The 18707-nt window shown below is 40.7% G+C and overlaps 1 protein-coding gene across 1 annotated transcript in view; it reads left to right on the top strand.

The window, feature by feature from the left end:
- FNDC3A (fibronectin type III domain containing 3A) overlaps nucleotides 1-18707 on the top strand; it is a 107223-nt gene that overhangs the window by 79403 nt on the left and 9113 nt on the right. The window contains exons 12-21 of the mRNA XM_074148101.1: nucleotides 522-696; nucleotides 1337-1423; nucleotides 9345-9483; nucleotides 11258-11326; nucleotides 12673-12791; nucleotides 14710-14815; nucleotides 14906-15081; nucleotides 16091-16204; nucleotides 17659-17808; nucleotides 17893-18176. Of these exons, the coding sequence (XP_074004202.1) occupies nucleotides 522-696; nucleotides 1337-1423; nucleotides 9345-9483; nucleotides 11258-11326; nucleotides 12673-12791; nucleotides 14710-14815; nucleotides 14906-15081; nucleotides 16091-16204; nucleotides 17659-17808; nucleotides 17893-18176 (1419 nt within the window). The remainder of the gene's footprint in view (nucleotides 1-521; nucleotides 697-1336; nucleotides 1424-9344; nucleotides 9484-11257; nucleotides 11327-12672; nucleotides 12792-14709; nucleotides 14816-14905; nucleotides 15082-16090; nucleotides 16205-17658; nucleotides 17809-17892; nucleotides 18177-18707) is intronic.

Genomic DNA, 18707 nt, shown 5'->3' on the forward strand with positions numbered 1-18707 from the left:
CTGCAATAAGACTTACATATTGGCAACTCTTAAAGTAACTGAACATTGAATGAGGCTATTATTCTATTATTTTCTGAATCACTAGAGAAATTAGTACTTCACAGTATACTTGAAGCACATAATTGCTCCCTGGGAAGCAAAATTGCTTCCCATATATGCTTTTATGTCTTCATGATTTCATTTTGAATAGGAAAGACATTGTAGTATTAGTACATTATTGCATATAGAGCTCTAATGTTTTAAAATAATGACTTAATATGAAAAAGCAAAACGTTTTGGTTAGCAAACATTGTAATTATATCATACAAAGGAATCTTTCAATTATGAACATGTTAACCTTGTTCAGATGTTTTGTTACTGACAGATTCATGGGCAAGTTAAGTTGTCTGCATGTACCAGCTTGCAATTTCCAGTTGTGCATATATCCAAGAAAATGTCATAGTTGTGTTTAGTAAGAATAATGTTTTTCTAGATATTAATTATTGTGTCCAGTTAGTTTACATACTGTCTATTTTAAACAGTGGTTTTAGTGAAGAAGTCCTGTATCATACCTCAGGCACTGCCCCAACTGCACCAGCAAGTCCTTTGCTGATTAATGCTGGAGTTACTTGGTTATCCCTACAGTGGACAAAACCCTCAGGAACACCATCAGATGAAGGAATCTCGTATATATTGGAGATGGAGGATGAGAACTCAGTAAGTTTAGAATATTTATTCTCATAAGACAAGAGACTGTAATGTGTGTGTTTGATACATTATTGTATTAAGTGTAACAATGATTACTTTTGCTAGAATATTCTACAGGAACTGTATTTTCTGAACTTAAGCTAATGACTTGTCATTGCTGGGACCAAGCCACATAGCTTTCTCCTTTTTATTGTGATAGTAATCATTATTAGTGTTATTAAGCCCCAGTCCTGCAAAGACTTTTAATTACTTTTAACTTTGTGAATTTGTGTGTGAAAGTTAAATGTTGTAACAGCTGGATCAAAGTAATTGCATGCTGCAGTGTGGTCCCATAGATGTCCTTTCAGACTAACCACCTTTGTTTTAAAATGAATCCTGTTCTACCCTTTGAAAGTGTTAGATAGAGTTTCTGTTGACACTGTATATGTTTTTCTTTACTGTTCTTTTTTCCTATTGTGATTGGAGAACGGTTAATTAATTTCCCCCTCTCCAAAAAAATATCTTGTGTTTACGGAATTAAGGTGCACTTACCACTTTGTCAGAGGAGCATAGCAATTACGATCTGAAACAGTAATTTATTTGTATGAAGTATGTTACATGGTCTGGTCTGCAAATATAATGTTTCAAGTAATCCTATTTAATTCTGCAGGGATATGGTTTCAAGCCAAAATATGATGGTGACGATCTTACCTACACGGTGAAGAATTTGAGGCGTAGTACAAAATACAAGTTTAGGGTAAGATTTTTTCATACATTTGGGTTTTTTTTTTTTCACCAGAGTACCTTGAGATTGACTCAGAAGTGGGGAGGGCCTATTTTAAGGAAAACCAAATTTGATGCCAGCTTCTTAGAATATCAGTCTCTTAAAACTATCAGCTGAACACTTGCTTCATTAGTTGTCTCTGAAGAAGGAGTAATAACCTCTGTAAGGACACAACACAGTTGCAGGTATCTTGAAATTCCAGGACGTGTCAATGTTCTTAGCAGTTGGGTTTTTTTATTTGTCTTCTTTCTTGCATATACATGGGTAATATTAAATACTGTAGCTGTGGGGTTCTTTGATAGATTCTAAACATGTCTGAAAGTGTTGGGGTAAGGAGCAACTTTGATCAAAAAAACATTTGTCAGTGCTAGCCTAGCACTGAGCCCAAGTTAGTAAATCATTCATATTACCATGGTGCTGAGCTCATTCTAATAAGTCTTGAGGGCTGATCTTGTTAGCTCAGGATGAAGTCTGGCTTAACAATGAGCTTTTGGATATGGTTAAAAGCAAAAAAGAAGCATACTGGCTATGGAAGGGTGGCCAAATTGCCATCAAGGACTCAAGAACCTTGCTAGGACATGCAGAGATGCAGTCAGGAAGGCTGAGGATCAGTTGGAACTGAAATTGGCTGAAGATGTCAAGAACAAGAAAGGGTTCTTCAGATACGTGAGCAGTAAGCAGAAGCACAGGGAAGACATAAAGGCCCATTGCTAAACAGCAGAGGGAACCAAGTTATGTACAGTGCCAATAAGGCAGAGGTTCTCAAGAACTTCTTTGCCTCTGTCTTTACTGGCATAGGTGGACCTCAAATCATGGGATCAAGTAGCTATGACAAGGCATGTGTTGACTCACCGCTGGTGGAGGAAGGGTTGGGCTGTGGCTTCTTGCAAGGGCTCAACCCACATCAGTCTGTGGGCCAGGACAAAATCCACTCCAGGATGTTAAGAGAAGTCGCTGACATTGTTGCAAGGCCGCTATCTATAATATTTGAGGTGGAGATCGGGGGATATCCCCGACATTTGGACAAGGGCAAATGTTGTGCCTATCTACAAGAAGGTCCCAAAAGAGGACCCAGGGAACTACAGGCTAATTAATCTTACTTCAGTCCCTGGAAAAGTAATGGAACGAGTCCTCCCAGAAGCTGTTACAGGCCAAAGGAAGCAGGTGAAAAGCCAGCATGGATTTAACAAAGGTAAATCATGTCTGACTAACCTGATCACCTTCTACATCAAAGTAACACTTCCAGTTGGCCTGGGGAGAGCAGTGGTTGTTGTTTACAGAATCACAGAATCACAGAGGTTGGAAGGGACCTTTTAAGATCATCTAGTCCAACCAATGAAAAAAAAACAAAAAACAAAAAACAACAAAAAAAAACAACACAAAAAAAAACAAAAACAAAACCACCACACACGCAGCCCACACACACACCACCACACCACCCAACACTAATCCATATTCCCAAGCACTATGTCAACTCCTCTCTTGAATACCTCCAGGGATGGTGCCTCAACCACCTCCCTGGGCAGCCCATTCCAATGCCTGACAACCCTTTCAGTAAAGAAATATTTCCTAATATCTAACCTGAACTTCCCCTGGCGCAACTTGAGGCCATTGCCTCTTGTCCTATCATCTGTAACTTGGGAGAAGAGACCGACCCCCGCCTCTCTACAGCCTCCTTTCAGGTACTTGTAGAGAGCAATAAGGTCTCCCCTCAGTCTCCTCTTCCCCAGACTGAACAACCCCAGCTCCCTCAGCCTCTCTTCGTAAGACTTGTGCTCCAGACCCCTCACCAGCTTCGTTGCCCTTCTCTGGACCTGCTCCAGCACCTCAATGTCTTTCCTGTGGTAGGGGGCCCAAAACTGGACGCAGTACTCGAGGTGGGGTCTCACCAGTGCCGAGTACAGGGGGACGATCACCTCTCGGGTCCTACTCACTACACTGTTCTTGATACAGGCCAGGATGCTGTTGGCCTTTTTGGCCACCTGGGCACACTGCTGGCTCATGTTCAGCCTGCTGTCGACCAACACCCCCAGGTCCTTTTCTGCCAGGCAGCTCTCCAGCCATTCTTCCCCAAGCCTGTAGCGCTGCCTGGGGTTGCTGTGACCCAAGTGCAGGACCCGGCACTTGGCCTTATTGAACCTCATCCCGTTGGTCTCAGCCCATCGATCCAGCCTGTCTAGATCCCTCTGCAAAGCCTCTCTACCCTCCAGCAGATCAACACTGCCACCCAGCTTGGTGTCGTCTGCAAATTTGCTGAGGGTGCTTTCGATCCCCTCGTCCAGATCATTGATAAAGATGTTGAAGAGAACCGGCCCCAGTACCGAGCCCTGTGGGACACCACTCGTGACCGGTCGCCAACTGGACTTCATTCCATTCACCACCAGTTTACCTGGACTTCAGCAAAGCATTCAACATGTGTTTCCCACAGCCTTCTCCTGGGCAAACTGGCAAGATACAGACTGGATGGGTGGTCTGTGAGATGAGTAGAAAACTGGCCAACAGGTCACACTCAGAGGGTGATCAATGGTTTTTACTCAGGCTGGCAGCCTGTCAGAAGTAGGATCCCCAAGGGTTCAATATGGGGGCCACACACTGTCTATCTTCACAGTGATCTAGACAACGGGATTGAAAGCACCCTCACCAATTTTGTTGGTGACACCAAACTGAGTGGCATTAGATCTTCCCTGGAGAAGAGAAGGCTCAGGGGGACCTCATCATGGTTTTCCAGTACTTACAGGATGGCTACAAAGAGGAGGGAGGCTCTCTCTTCACAAGGAGCCACACGGAGAGGACAAGGGGCAATAGGTGCAAGTTGCACTGGGAAAAGTTTCATCTTGGTATAAGAAAGAAATTTTTCACAGTGAAGATGATCAACCTCCCCAGGGCTAGGACTCCCTCCCAACCTCCCAAGCTAGGACTGTTAGGACCATACATGAACTTAATCTAAGGAACAGCTAATTATCTTGAAACTAGCTTTTGCTAGTAATCCTACATGTTAATCATATGCATTACTAGTCAATATATAGTTAACTTGAACATCCTAAGTTTCTCATTAAAATAAAAAAATCAATGTTTATACCCTGTTTTTCTTAACAGTAAACAGAAGTCTCTGTTCACGCATTCACAGGGCATAAAGGAGAAACAAATGTTGTGTTAATCAGCTCTTTAATTTTTATTATAGGGGAAAAAGACTTAATTAGTAGTAATATTCCTTAAGGCTTTTGAAAGAAGCTTTATAACCATTGGAAACTTTATTATAATACGTAAATCGTAACTGTGCCTGTTTAACTTCATTTGGAAGGGCACAAAGACAACCAGATGATTGTTAATCTTGTAAACTGTATCGGGAGACCTAATGTCTGAGAGGCATGTTAGCTCACATTTCCTTTTCTCAATCCATACTAACATTACTGCTGTCTCTTCAATTCTACTCATTTTTAAAACATACAAAAGCCAAAACTCATTTCTTTAGGTTGTTTCAGTTTTTGCTAGGAACAAATGGGAGTATGTAGTAAACTAACTGCAAACACAACCAGAAAGTTAAGAATAGCAACAGTTTGTTTTCCTAGAATCACAGAAGAGTCTAGGTTGGAAGGGACTTCGGGCGGTCATCTGGGTCAAACTGGTGTAGAAAGCAGGGCCTTAGGTTAGGCAGTTCAACTCTGCCCTAGCCCTGTCAAGCTGAGACTTCAGTATTTCCAGCAAGGGCGATTTCACCACTTCTCTGGGCAGCCTGTTCTCATGGCGATTAATTTCTTTTCTTACATCCAGCCAGAATTTTCCCTAACACACTTGCCCAGTGTCTCTTATCCGGTCATCACAGATCCTTGTGAGGAGAGTATCCTCATCTCTTTTGTAACTACCTTTTGGGTATTGGAAGACTGTGGGTAGATCTCCCCCAGTGAAACTTCTTTTTACTTGGCAGAGTAAACCCACGTTCTTCAGCCTTTCTTTCTTTGTCAGGTTCTCCATCTTGAGAGATCTGATTGGCAGGGTAGCGTGGGAGAAAGAACTGGAGGGGAGAGAGGCCCAAGAAAGCTGGTTGGCATTCAAGGACCGCCTCCTCCAAGCTCAGGAGAGGTGCATCCCAAAAAAGAAGTCAAGCTAAATAGCCAGCAGGCCTGCGTGGATGAACAAGGAACTGCTGGACACGCTCAGGACCAAAAAGGAGGCCTGTAGAGGGTGGAAGCAGGGACGGGTAGAATGGGCAGAATATAAAGAAACTGTCTGTCCGAGTGGCCAGGAACCAGATCAGGCAAGCGAAAGCAGAACTTAAATTTAGGCAGAACTAAATCTAGCCAGGGACATCAAAAACAATAAGAAAAACTTCTATAGATATGTCAGGGATAAAGGCAAGACTAGGGAAGTTGTGGGCCCTCTCCGGAAGGAAATGGGAGACCTGGCCTCCCAGGATATGGATAAGGCTGAGCTACTGAATGACTTTTTTGCCTCAGTCTTCACCGGCAAGGGCTCCAACCACACTGCCCAAGTCACGGAAGGCAAAAACGGGCTCTGCAAATGAAGAACTGCCCACAGTAGAAGAAGATCAGGTTTGAGACCTCTTAAGGAACCTGAAGGTGCATAAGTGGGACCTGATGAAATCCATCCACGGGTCCTGAGGGAGCTGGCGGATGAAGTTGCTAAGCCACTTTCCATTATATTTGAGAAATCGTGGCAACCTGGCGAAGTTCCCCCTGATTTCGAAAAAGGGGAACATAACCCCGATATTCAAAAAAAGAAAAAAGAAGACCCAGGGAACTATAGGCCAGTCAGCCTCACCTCTGTGCCTGGCAAGATCATGGAGCAGATCCTCCTGGAATCTCTGCTAAGGCACATGGAAAATAAGAAGGTGATTGGAGACAGCCAACATGGCTTCACCAAGGGCAAATCGTGCCTGACAAATTTGGTGGCCTTTTACAATACTGCCACAGGCTTGGTGGACAAGGGCAGAGCAGCAGACGTCATCTACCTGGACTTATGCAAAGTGTTTGACACTGTCCCGCACGACATCCTGGTCTCAAAATTGGAAAGTCATGGGTTCGATGGATGGACCCCTCAGTGGATAAGGAACTGGCTGACTGGCCGCACTCAAAGGGTTGTGGTCAATGGTTCAATGTCCAGTTGGCGGTCAGTGATGAGTGGTGTTCCTCAGGGGTCAGTACTGGGACCAGTGCTGTTCAACATCTTTGTCCGAGACATGGACAGTGGGATAGAGTGCACCCTCAGCAAGTTTGCCGATGACACCAAGCTCAGTGGCATGGTCGACACACTGGAGGGAAGGGATGCCATCCAGAGGGACCTGGACAGGCTTGAGAGGTGGGCCCATGCAAACCACATGAAGTTCAACCAGGCCAAGTGCAGGGTCCTGCACCTGGGACGTGGCAATCCCAGGCACAAATACAGGTTGGGCAGAGAATGGCTGGAGAACAGCCCTGAGGAGAAGGAATTGGGAGTGCTTGTGGATGAGAAGTTTGACATGAGCCGACAGTGTGCACTGGCAGCCCAGAAGGTCAACCACATCCTGGGCTGCATCAAGAGAAGTGTGGCCAGCAGGTCAAGGGAGGTGATTCTGCCCCTCTGCTCTGCGCTGGTGAGACCCCACCTGGAATAGTGTGTCCAGCTTTGGAGTCCTCAACAGAGGAAGGAGATGGACCTGTTGGAACGGGTCCAGCAGAGGGCCACGAAGATGATCAGAGGGATGGAGCACCTCCCCTATGAAGACAGGCTGAGAGAGCTGGGGTTGTTCAGCCTGGAGAAGAGAAGTCTCCGGGGAGACCTCATAGCAGCCTACCAATATCTGAAGGGAGCCTACAGGAGAGCCGGAGAGGGACTCGTTTGTCAGGAAATGTAGTGAACAGGACAAGGGGTAATGGTTTTAAATTGAAAGAAGGGAGATTTAGATTAGATATTAGGAGGAAATTCTTTACTGTGAGGGTGGTGGAGCACTGGAACAGGTTGCCCAGGGAAGTTGTGGATGCCCCATCCCTGGAAGTGTTTAAGGCCAGGCTGGATGGGGCTTTGAGCAACCTGCTCTAGTGGGAGGTGTCCCTGCCCATGGCAGGGGGGTTGGAACAAGATGATCTTCGAGGCCCTTCCAACTCTTAACCATTCTATGATTCTATGATCCCTCTAATCATGCTGCCCAGTTCCTCAGTGTTTCTCTTGAATTGGGAGGACCAAAACTGTACACAGTATTTCAGCCTAAAAATGTCTGAGTAAAGTGGCATAATCATATCCCTTGTTCTGCTGACTAAATTCTTGCTGTTGCAGTCCGTGAAAGAATTTGCCTTTAGTACTCCAGGCTGCTTTGCTGATTCCTCTGGCGTGCTCTCCACTAGGATCCCAAGGTCCTTCTCAGCAGAGCTGAAAAAAGAAAAGCTGACTAGCCAGTCAGACCCAGACTGTACCGCTGCTGGGATTATTCCATCCCAGGTGCAAGACTTTACATTCACCTTTGTCAAAACTCACACAGTTCTTGCTGATGCAGTCTTCCAGCCTGTCAAAGTCTGTCTATATGGCAGCTCTTCCTTCCAGCATATCTCTCTCTGCTCCTAGTTTGGCGTCATATGCAAACCTGGGGAGGGTGCATTCACTTGTGTCATCGACATCACTTTTAAAGATATTGAATAGTACCTGATGTTGTATTGACGGCTGAGGAAATTGAATCATGAGCAGCTGCCAATTTGACTTTGAACCATTAACCTCCACCCTTTGAGCCTGGCATTCTACCAGGTTTTCCATACCCATCTTGTGGTCCATCTGTCCTGTCTGTATCTTACCGGCTTGTCTACACGGATGTTGTGGGAGCCCATGTCAAACTAAAATCAGGGTAGATGGTATCCACAGCTCTCCCTTCATCTATTGAGCAAGTTAGTTCATTGTAGAATGCACTCAGGTTGATCGAACATTATTTACTCTTAATAAATCTAATCACCTTGCCGTCCTTCATCTGCCTGTAAATTACCACCATGACCACCTTTCCCATCATTTTCCCTGGGGCTGAAAAGTTCCTATCACCTTTGTTGTTAATACAACTTACCCATGTAAGTGCTTTTTTATCTGTGAAGGTATTTCCTTAAAAGAAGGTGCTATAGTAGCACGAGAGCTCTACTGAATTAATCCCAGTTATTCAGGTTTCTTTAGCAGCTAGTAAAGCATCACTTTTTGCTCTTTACTTAATTACATGAATATATTTTTACCTCAATGGGAAGGGAATTGCAATTAAAATTTTAATACTTCCAAGTTCCTTCAGTGAAAGTTTAAAAGTGGCCTCTTTGCCGTATGTCTTTTTCATCATCTTTTGTTTCTATGCTTTTATAAAGGTTTTTTTCTCATGCGTATATTTCGTTATCAATAAATTGTGCAAGTCTGATAAAAAAGAGTTGCTCTTAGATCTGCCTAATTCCTGAGTATCTTAGATGGCTTTAAAAAAACAAGTTTTCAGATCCTTAACTTGAAATAAAGTGGCTTGTGCTATATTGAGCATCCACAGATTCCATTAATATCACTGAGATTCATACATCCCAACTGCCTTTTACAGTCAGGCAACTCTTAAGTGTCCTAAGTAGAAGCCTAACTTTATGCACCAACATTTGAAATTTGGGGGATATGGAAGGTTATTTGATTTGTGAAATATTTTTTTCATATTTTTTTCACCTTCACAATTACTAGGGATTTTTTGCTGGCAATGTGTAGGAGGTTTTAATTTCATTATAGTGATTGTCTAACTGTGGGACTAATGAAAATGTAAAATAAAGTTCTTGTGTGATAATTTATTATGCAACTATCTGTCAAAGCATACATATAAATTAATTTGACCTTCCTATTAACAGTGAATAGTGTACCACTATCTAGTGTGTTTGTTCTGCTTATAATATTTTTTATATATTTGCAGGTCATTGCCTATAACTCAGAAGGGAAAAGCAGTCCAAGTGAGACAATAGAGTACATTACTTGTCCAGACAAGCCTGGAGTACCTTCAAAACCAACGGTGAAAGGAAAAGTTCATGCACAGAGTTTTAAAATAATCTGGGGTAAGATTGTTGTCCAGCTCTGTTTAGAGTATGTCCTCTGTATTTTACATATATATAAAATATTTCATATATATATATATATTTATAGAGAAGGCCAGGTTTTACTTCAGTAGTACATCAGTCAACTGAGTCATTATGATACATTTTCATGGAACTAAGAGAAAAATATTTATTCAAAATACTTAGGGTGGCAGAATAACAGTGCCATTGCATGGGAAGAATAATATACAAATTGTAATAGGGACTGTTATTGCAAGGGACTACAATAATGAAAAAAACAGTACTATTAATTTGCGTACTAAGAGTTCTGTTTCTCTGGCACAAAAAGTAGATGCCACGAAATTCTGGGTTTTTATCAAAAGAGAAGATTCAGGTTCAACCTGTCTCTTCAAAGTGTTGGTTTTGATGGATAAATGTTTTATTCACTAAAGATCTTGAGAAACTTTTCCTTTGGCTCAAAGGTTTTTAGCCTTATGCTGTGAAATAGAAGGTGACACAGTACTGTGTGATGCAGTACTTTAGCAGAAAATCAGACAGCTAAAGGTTTTATTTATTGTCACAGGTAATGAAACTTCTTACCTATTTCTGTTTAATAGTGTCTTTAACTCTTTTACATTAATAATAAGAAAGTTACTTGCAGAGTATAAGCAGTACTCAGCAAGTCCAGTCATGCATCTTTCCAGAGGGCTTTGCTACATCACGGCCTGATGCTTGATCTTTTATGGATGATATATAATGTATGGAGTTGTTAGAAATACCTAATTTGTAAATAAAAAACTATCTAAAATATCTATTCATATATAAAACCTGTTAATAGTCATTTATATATAAAATCTTTAATAGTCATTATTTTGAACAGTAATTCTCTTTTTTTTTTAGTAAGTGATAATTAATGTGATAATTTTATTTTTCATTTGGAGTAATTTGTTACCTTCCAACCAAAAAAAGTGCTATATGCCATATAATAAGTCTCCTTTTATTTAGCAGGTGTGATATCATATGTAACCCTTGCCTAAGAGCCGATACCGTTTCATCCAGCACATACATAATGTAATGCTGTGGCAGCAGTACCCTTCTGTGTTGAAGTATCAAGCTGTCTTTATAATTGTCCAAAGCGTTGGTTTTCCACATTATTTTAATTCTGCTGTTCTCTAAGCCAGCTCTGAGAAAGAGTAGTGGGATTATATGTCAAAGATAGGTCTGTGGGTCCGTATCTTGTACGTGAATATGGTACCAGGGAGAATAGTGCACTTAATTTCTAATGATGCATTGAAAATTTAAGAGATTATGTTTTCAGTGTAGAACTCCTGGATTCTATTCTCTCTCAAAATATTTAGGTTTTTTGAAATCATGTCCTTAAATAATTCTGAAATATTCTTATATGCAAATCAGTAGGATAATCTTTTCCTGTCTGCAGTCCAAATTACAGGACCGTTAGGGTCCATGTCCCTGAACCCATAATTAGGCAGCCTTCCACAGCACTTCAGACTAACTGAAATGCTTGCTGTGGCATCTCCTAGGTGCCTGATTCAATTGTCATTCTTCATCTGTAGAGTATGAAGTAGGGTTGTGAGCTGGCGGCTTCGCATGGAGGAGAATTTGAGTGATTTGTGGCTGTCCTGAACTAGGATGCTATGGCTAGCTTGGATGCTATCTGTCTAAATAAGCGCTCGTCTCCAGTGAGCTGTTGATTTTGGCTTTTGTAAATTCTCCCCAAAAGCTACGAAACCATTTAATTTACCTCACTTAGTTGGAATATTACTGTTTTTTATAGATCCACCAAAAGACAATGGAGGAGGAGCAATAAATACTTATGTTGTGGAAATGTCTGAAGGCTTAAATGGTAAGTATTAGGAGCATATGTTGGCATTCAGCTGTGTTCTTTTTTCTGCATGTGTGTGCCAGTGGGAAGAGTAAAATGTGTACTATGATAGGAAAAGTTATTGCAAGGGACTGCCGCTAAATAGGGATGCTGATACTTGTATAGTTGTATACAAGAGGATCTTTTTCTCTGGCGTAGAAAGAAGATGCCACAAAACTGTGTCAAAAGAGATGCTCCGTGTTTAACTGATTAATTAGGTGTACTCTGTTCTGGAAGTGAAATATCACGTTTCTGATGTTTTAGGGCAAGATGACAGGGCCGCGTAGCTTTGTCAGATGTGTGACAGATGAAAGGAAAACTAGTGCTCCATTTACCACTATTAAAGAACAGTGATGCAGTTGGGAAAACTGTTTCTGCTATTTGCTTTTCTGTCCTTTCATACAGAAGGGAAATTAACAGTATTTCTAAACTGGACATAAAGCTATCCAGCTAAATTATTTAAATATCTGGACCTCTTAAGTAACCTTATTAAATTCAGAAACATTGAGGATGAAAGTTAATACTTCTCTAGTGCTGTGTCAGATTCAGACAGCGCACTGACCCCAAATTATAAGGGCATCCCTTTCAGGTGTCTCAGCTGTGGTTCTTTTGCTACTTAAGTCTGTCGCTTTCCTTACTTCCTTACTCCGTTGTGTGCCACTTTTGGAATGACTTACCCAAGCCTTTTATGCAGATTTAGTGAGTTGTGCATTACGTTTCATTCCCAGTCCTCTATATTCTGTGATGTATTGAGTTGTTGGAGATTTAATTGAGAGTCCCCAGGTTCCCTGCTTAATCTCTTAAAAAGAGAGAGAGAACACTAAAGAGTATCTGATTTAAGAATCTGGCTGAATAGCAAAGAATGAAATCAGTATTTCAGAAGGTGCTGGGCCATTCAGGAATACAGGAACAAGCTTTATCAATTGTAAACTGTAGTTACATTCTGCAAAATTAATTAATTGTAGTTAAAGATTTTTTTCCATGGAAAATTTTGCTTTTGTATCTTTCTTATTTATTTGGTTATGATGTTTGAATGTGCTTGCTGGCCCAGTAATAACTACTTCATTAAAAGTAAATTCTCTCCTAGTTAATGTGAACACCAAATAAGCAAGATATTTCACTTCAGCAGATCTACACAAATTTACCTAGAAAACTATCTTTATGAAATGATGGAATATTTTTCTGGGAAACTCAAAACAAGCTTTAAATTTTTTTTATAAACATCAGGCACATGCTTATTTAGGGAAGCTGGGATACCTGCTGTGGCTGGTACTGAAGTGTGGCAAATTACACCTTGGTTCATTGCACAATTATTTTTAACCTTTCAGGAAACAAATGGGACACAGTATACAGCGGAGCTGCGAGGGAACATGTGTGTGACCGACTAAATCCCGGCTGTTCCTATCGCTTACGTGTGTATTGCATTGGGGAAGGAGGACAAAGCACGGTAATATGAGCTAATATTTTTATTAAATAAAATCTCTAAGAAAATCTAGTCCAGTACTTAATAAGCAAATATTGTACAGAAGTGCCTAACGAAGTAGCCAAAGGTTCCAGTATTGATGCACAGTGTTTCAAGTTTCTGCCCATTTCTTAAAGAAATAAATGTGAATATTCTTTTTTGATACTATATTTTGTTTAAAGTGCTTTTTCTTATTTACAGAAACAGAAACTGTGGGGTTTTTCCTGTGTGATACATTGATAGAGTGTCATTTCTTAAGGCCTAACCTAAGACAGCAGTGTCAATTTAATGTTTTCCGTGTGGTCAGTGGAGTACTGTGGTCAGTGGAGTACTGTGTCTGAGCAGCCGAGTCAGCCCGGCAGGCAGGGGAGGACAGAGCATTTCCTCAGGGTTGTGCTCCAGAGTCTCTTCCCGTGCTGTCTCAGCCACAACCAAAATGTTTACATTGCCCTACTTTTCAGTATTCCCAAACAATTGGGTGTACCCTACTATGCTTCCCCATATATACACATTACATACACACACACTTGCACTGTCACTTCTGTGGTGTAGTTCAGCCTCCAGTGCCAAAATATCATGCTGTGTTCTTCTCCCTTCTTCCCAGCAGCAAGTGTAACAAAGCCATCCTTGGCTTTCTACAGACCTCCAGTGGGGCTTCACTGTCAACCTGATCTCCTGAAAATCTTAAAACCCTGCATTCTTGGTGTTTGCCATTTCTTCCCCAGCCCCTCTTTACTAAATGAAACTCGTGTTCTCCCTCCACATAGAAGTCTCCTGCAGAGATAGCCTTGCCCACAGCCACCTTATCTTAAGAATAAATCTTTACACCTTCAGTGCTGGCTCAGCTGCAATGCTTTCCTTCTCACCATAGTTCAACTTGCTGTTGTACAGCGGAAGGGGAAAGGCAGTATATTTCCCAGTCATCTAACCACAGCTGCAACCCCATTTAGATAACTTTGAGAATAACTTTTTAGATAACTTTCAGAAAGTCCTGATACTTTCTGAAGGTGTCAGAAATCAACAAAAGACTAGTGAAGAAAGATGTAATGAAACTTTTCTGTAGCTTGTTGTGGGCATACACCTCCTGAGAAACAATTCTGCTTTTTAAGTGGCATGTGTTGTTGAGTGCAACAGTACATTTCAAAGGAACTGAAAAGCAGCAGAGCTTCCAATCTACTCATTCTGGAACATATGTGGAAAGCAGTTGTGAGATGAGACTCCAGGATGCATCTCTCTTGTCAACTAAAAGGCTTACCAGCTTTGTATTTGTTCTGTATGGCGCTGAAGCTAATAACCCCATACTCTCTCTGACTCATCCCTGTCTGCATCCAGAATAGTCAATGCCATCTGCTGCGGGTTGTTACGCTATGTATTTCTGCACGCACTTCATATCAGAGGTGGAAGTTTGTTACACATTAAGTATTACTAAGCAATCAAGAAGTTGAAATGTCAATTTTTTTAATCTCTTCTGCTTGACACTTCTGCCCACCTTCGCTTTTTTGCGCAGAAACAAGTATACAACCCTTAGATTATGGTTTTAGAATCATTGAACTGCAGTTTGGTGGAAAACAGAATTTTACATTAAACAAGTCATATTATTTCAAGCTTCTATACTAGGTTTGTACTGATGCTTAAGTACCGTTTTTAATTCTACTCCTTGCACATGTACCAAAACACAAAAATGAAGGTTAATTTTGCATATTTTGTGATTACTGTAGCATGTTTTATATAGGTATTATAAGAAAAACACACCAGATCACTTAAGCATCTTTATGTATTTGAGGATGTAGTTCAAAAAATGGAAGATCCTGATTCTGACTCTAGTATTTGCCTTTACTTGTGACATAATTGATAGTGCTTGTTTTGGCCTAGATGACTTCATTAATCTCTCTTTCCTTTGTAGGCATCTGATTCTTTACTGGTGCAGACACCAGCGGTGGTTCCTGGTCCATGCCAGCCTCCAAGGCTACAGGGTAGACCAAGAGCAAGAGAAATTCAGCTGCGCTGGGGTAATTCTACCACAACTGTTAAGTGAGTGTAAGGGATCCAAATGTGTTAATTTAATTAAAATTAAATAAGCCTTTCTTTCTTATTTTTAGGACCACCTCAGGTAGACGGGGGTTCGCCCATTACCTGTTACGGTCTGGAAATGTTTCAGGCAGAAACTGATGAACACAGAGAGGTTTACCAAGGCTCTGATGTTGAATGCACAGTAGGCAGCCTTCTTCCAGGGAGGACATACAACTTCAGGCTGCGAGCAGCTAACAAGGCTGGGGTAAGGCAGTCTGAAATGAAATTAGTTGCAAAGACTGCAATCGCTATTAAGGAACTTCTCTTTTAAAAGCAGCATTTAACAGTAATTTTAAAATGAGGGTTTCGTAATATAGAGTCATTTGATTCACATAGCTTATTGCTGTGTGGGAACAGACAGTTAAACATCATTTTATAACAAAGCGGGTTTTAGATGAAGGGAAGAGAAAATAGCTAATTATATCTTATATCTGAATAATAGCGTTGGGAAATGGTTAGGAGATGCCAAGTACTTTGTCAAAGCATTGTTGCAACTTGAATCTCATGTGAATTAAGGTAGTAAATTATTTTCTGTATACAGCTTTGTAAATTGATTGTCCTTTATTTTTACAGCTGTTGGTGTTACAGAACATACTAATTAGCATTTCCTGACTCTCTTTTTTTTTTATATTTAGTTTAACTTCAGATTATCAGATACAATAATATTTTCTGGGTTTGGCATATTAAATATGTTTAAATCAATTGTTGCTGTAAAACAGGCTTTATTTAATTCCGTATCCAAGTTTTTATTTTCATAAAAACTATCGTCACCAGTTGACACTGTTTGCAGAGAGGTCTGCAGCTTAAGGCTTTAAAGCACTGACCTAACATTTTATCCCCCTCTTGCGAAGAGCGTTTTATAGCTCAAGCATTTTTTGAATCCTTTATTTATTTTTAGATAGATATAAATAGGCAATTACAAATTGCATTCTGTTGCAGTGCAGCCATCATGTAACTTCAAAAGGAGGATTTGGATAGCACTTTCCTGTTTTGCCTGAGAGAAAATTTTTTATAGAGAAGAGTCTTGCAGCTATTCTGGAAAATAGTTAGATACCGAAATAAATCCTGAATCCACAGTCCACAAAGATTTATTTTATAAGCAAGTAATACAAAGTTTCAGGCTCCTATTATATGTTCCTATTATGGTAAACTATTATTTTTAAAGTAATAATTTTATTTCTACAAATTAGTTGTATCAACTCCCTTTTTAATAGTTTGGGCCTTATTCAGAAAAATGTGAAATAACTACAGCACCAGGACCACCAGATCAGTGCAAGCCCCCTCAAGTGGCATGTAGATCTGCTTCATGTGCTCAGGTGTCGTGGGAGGTAAGAATGCCATCTTACACCTATCTTAACATGATTGTCTTCTACATCTTTTAAGTTCAACTTTAAAATCTTAAAACTTTATTTTAATCATATTTTTAAACATACTTACCTGATTATCCAATACTTGGTAGGTAAAATCTAAAAGTCATTCATCATACCATTATATGACAGCTGTAAGTTGTCAGCCTGCGGGTACTTGAGATCTTTCTTTTGTTCAAGAGTTTTGTCACAACTGCTGCACTGCATTTCTTAAAAATTTCCTTTAATGTAGTTATCTTTCCTCAGAGCGAATATATCCACATAATACAATAGATTATTGTACATTTGCTGTTTTTATAAGCTGATTTAATTTTTGTAATTATATTAGTTAATAATGTAGCAAAAGCCTCACAGACCTCCTATAAACCCATAGTATTTAGATATCTGATTAAAAAAATGCAATAGATAAAAATTAAGCTTGTAAAAAGGAAGGTTCTATCTGGGAATACTGCTAAAAGCACAGCTTTTCAGTGGCTTGAAATGGAGTGAAATATCTTGAGTCACAGAACTGTACAAAAACAAAAGATGAAACTATGTTACCTGGAAGTTAGAGTTCATGCTTCCTACTAGCTGGGCCAGAGGAGCTCTCCTTGAAAAGCCTTTTGAAGAAATCTCTTAACAATGTTCAGGTGGGATTAGTTTGACCAATGTCAATCCCTGGTTTATAGACCAATGACCAATTGGTCTATAATGACCAATCCCTGCTTTATAGAATCTTGGAGTAATTAAGTAGAAGTGGGCCTGTAGATGTCATTTACTGTAACCTTCTATTCAAAGCAGACCTAACTTCAAATTTAGGTCTAGTTTCTCAGGGCCTTGTCCATAGGAGTCATCTTCTCATCTGTAATGCGAAGACACTAGTACCAGTGTGCTTTTGCACGTTGTCATCCCTGTGCTACAGACCCAGTCACCCTCTCAAGACAACCATCTCTTGCTCATTGACCATTCAGGCTACTAAGCTAAACTCTTTATCAGGGAGTGTAGCAAGAGAACGAGGAGTAATGGTGTTAAACTGAAGGAGGGGAAATTTAGATTAGATATTAGAAAGAAATTCTTTACTGCGAGGGTGGCGAGGCACTGGAACAGGTTGCCCGGAGAAATTGCGGATGCCCCATCCCTGGAAGTGTTCAAGACCAGACTGGATGGGGCTTTGAGCAACCTGCTCTAGTGGGAGGTGTCCCTGCCCATGGCAGGGGGCTGGAACTCGATGATCTTTAAGGTCCCTTCCAACCCAAACCATTCTATGATTCTGTGATAATGCATTCTGATTTATTTGTATTGTACTACGTTGAAAATCAGCAAAGAAATGGGAGGGTAACATACCTGTGAAGAAAACCCACAATATAGATGTAGTGAGTTTGGTTGAATTTTTTTTCAATCAGTGAATTTAACTTCTATTTGTATCCATTTTAAAGGTTCCAGTGAGTAACGGAGCTGACATCACAGAGTATCGCCTGGAGTGGGGCGGTGTGGAGGGATGCATGCAGATCTCCTATTGCGGGCCTGGGCTCAACTGTGAAATGAAAGGGCTTTTGCCTGCCACTATATACTATTGCAGGGTTCAGGTAAAGACATAAAACTATTGTTAGTGAAATCTGGAAACAGGAATCGCCCCTGCCATAAAAACATGGTCTACTTTGCATTTGCAGGCAGTGAATGTTGCAGGTGCAGGCCCTTTCAGTGAAGTAGTGGCATGTATGACTCCAGCCTCTGTACCTGCAGTTGTGACTTCTCTTCGGGGACTAAGTGAAGATGAAGTTGAAAGTCCACACTATTCTCCTTCCACATGCCTTGCTATAAGTTGGGAAAAGCCTTGTGACCATGGATCTGAAATCCTTGGCTACAGCATAGACTTTGGAGATAAGCAGCCCATAACTGTTGGGAAGGTTCAGACCTATTTTATAGATGGCTTACAGCCAGATACTACCTACAGGTATGCCCTGCACAGCTGCTTGACAGCCTACTGTTTCTTCCACAAGAGCAGAGTCTTTATTTGTTTGTTTCCTTAATGTTTTTTTATTCTCTTCATTACTCTAAAAGAGGCATTAGTACATAGCTGCGGAGCAAAAGGAAGCTTCCTAATGATGATCATCATAAATCAATGAGCTGTGTTGCTTTTATTTTCTTTCAAGAACAATTTATGTTAGTTTGTTTATTGTGTTGCTGTTTTATCTGTCTGGTTAATTTGTCTGTTTAACTGAATTCAGATTACGGATTCAGATTCATAACTGGTTTTTGGACTGGTTGCTTCACGGATAGATGGCCTCTAATCTGTTTGACGAGATAACATCTATCCAAGGAAGGACCATGTCCAGTCTCTATTGACTGGATTGTCTCATCTCATGGCAGCTCATCACATCTTGCAATGCCTTTTCTGCAGAAATAGCAAGCATTTGGGTGGGAATCGGCATGAAGAATATCAGTTTGAAAATCTGACAATCAATTTCAAATCTCTTTTGAAGAA

This window comes from Numenius arquata, chromosome 1 (assembly GCF_964106895.1).
Source record: "Numenius arquata chromosome 1, bNumArq3.hap1.1, whole genome shotgun sequence".
In the NCBI taxonomy this organism is placed as follows: domain Eukaryota; kingdom Metazoa; phylum Chordata; class Aves; order Charadriiformes; family Scolopacidae; genus Numenius; species Numenius arquata.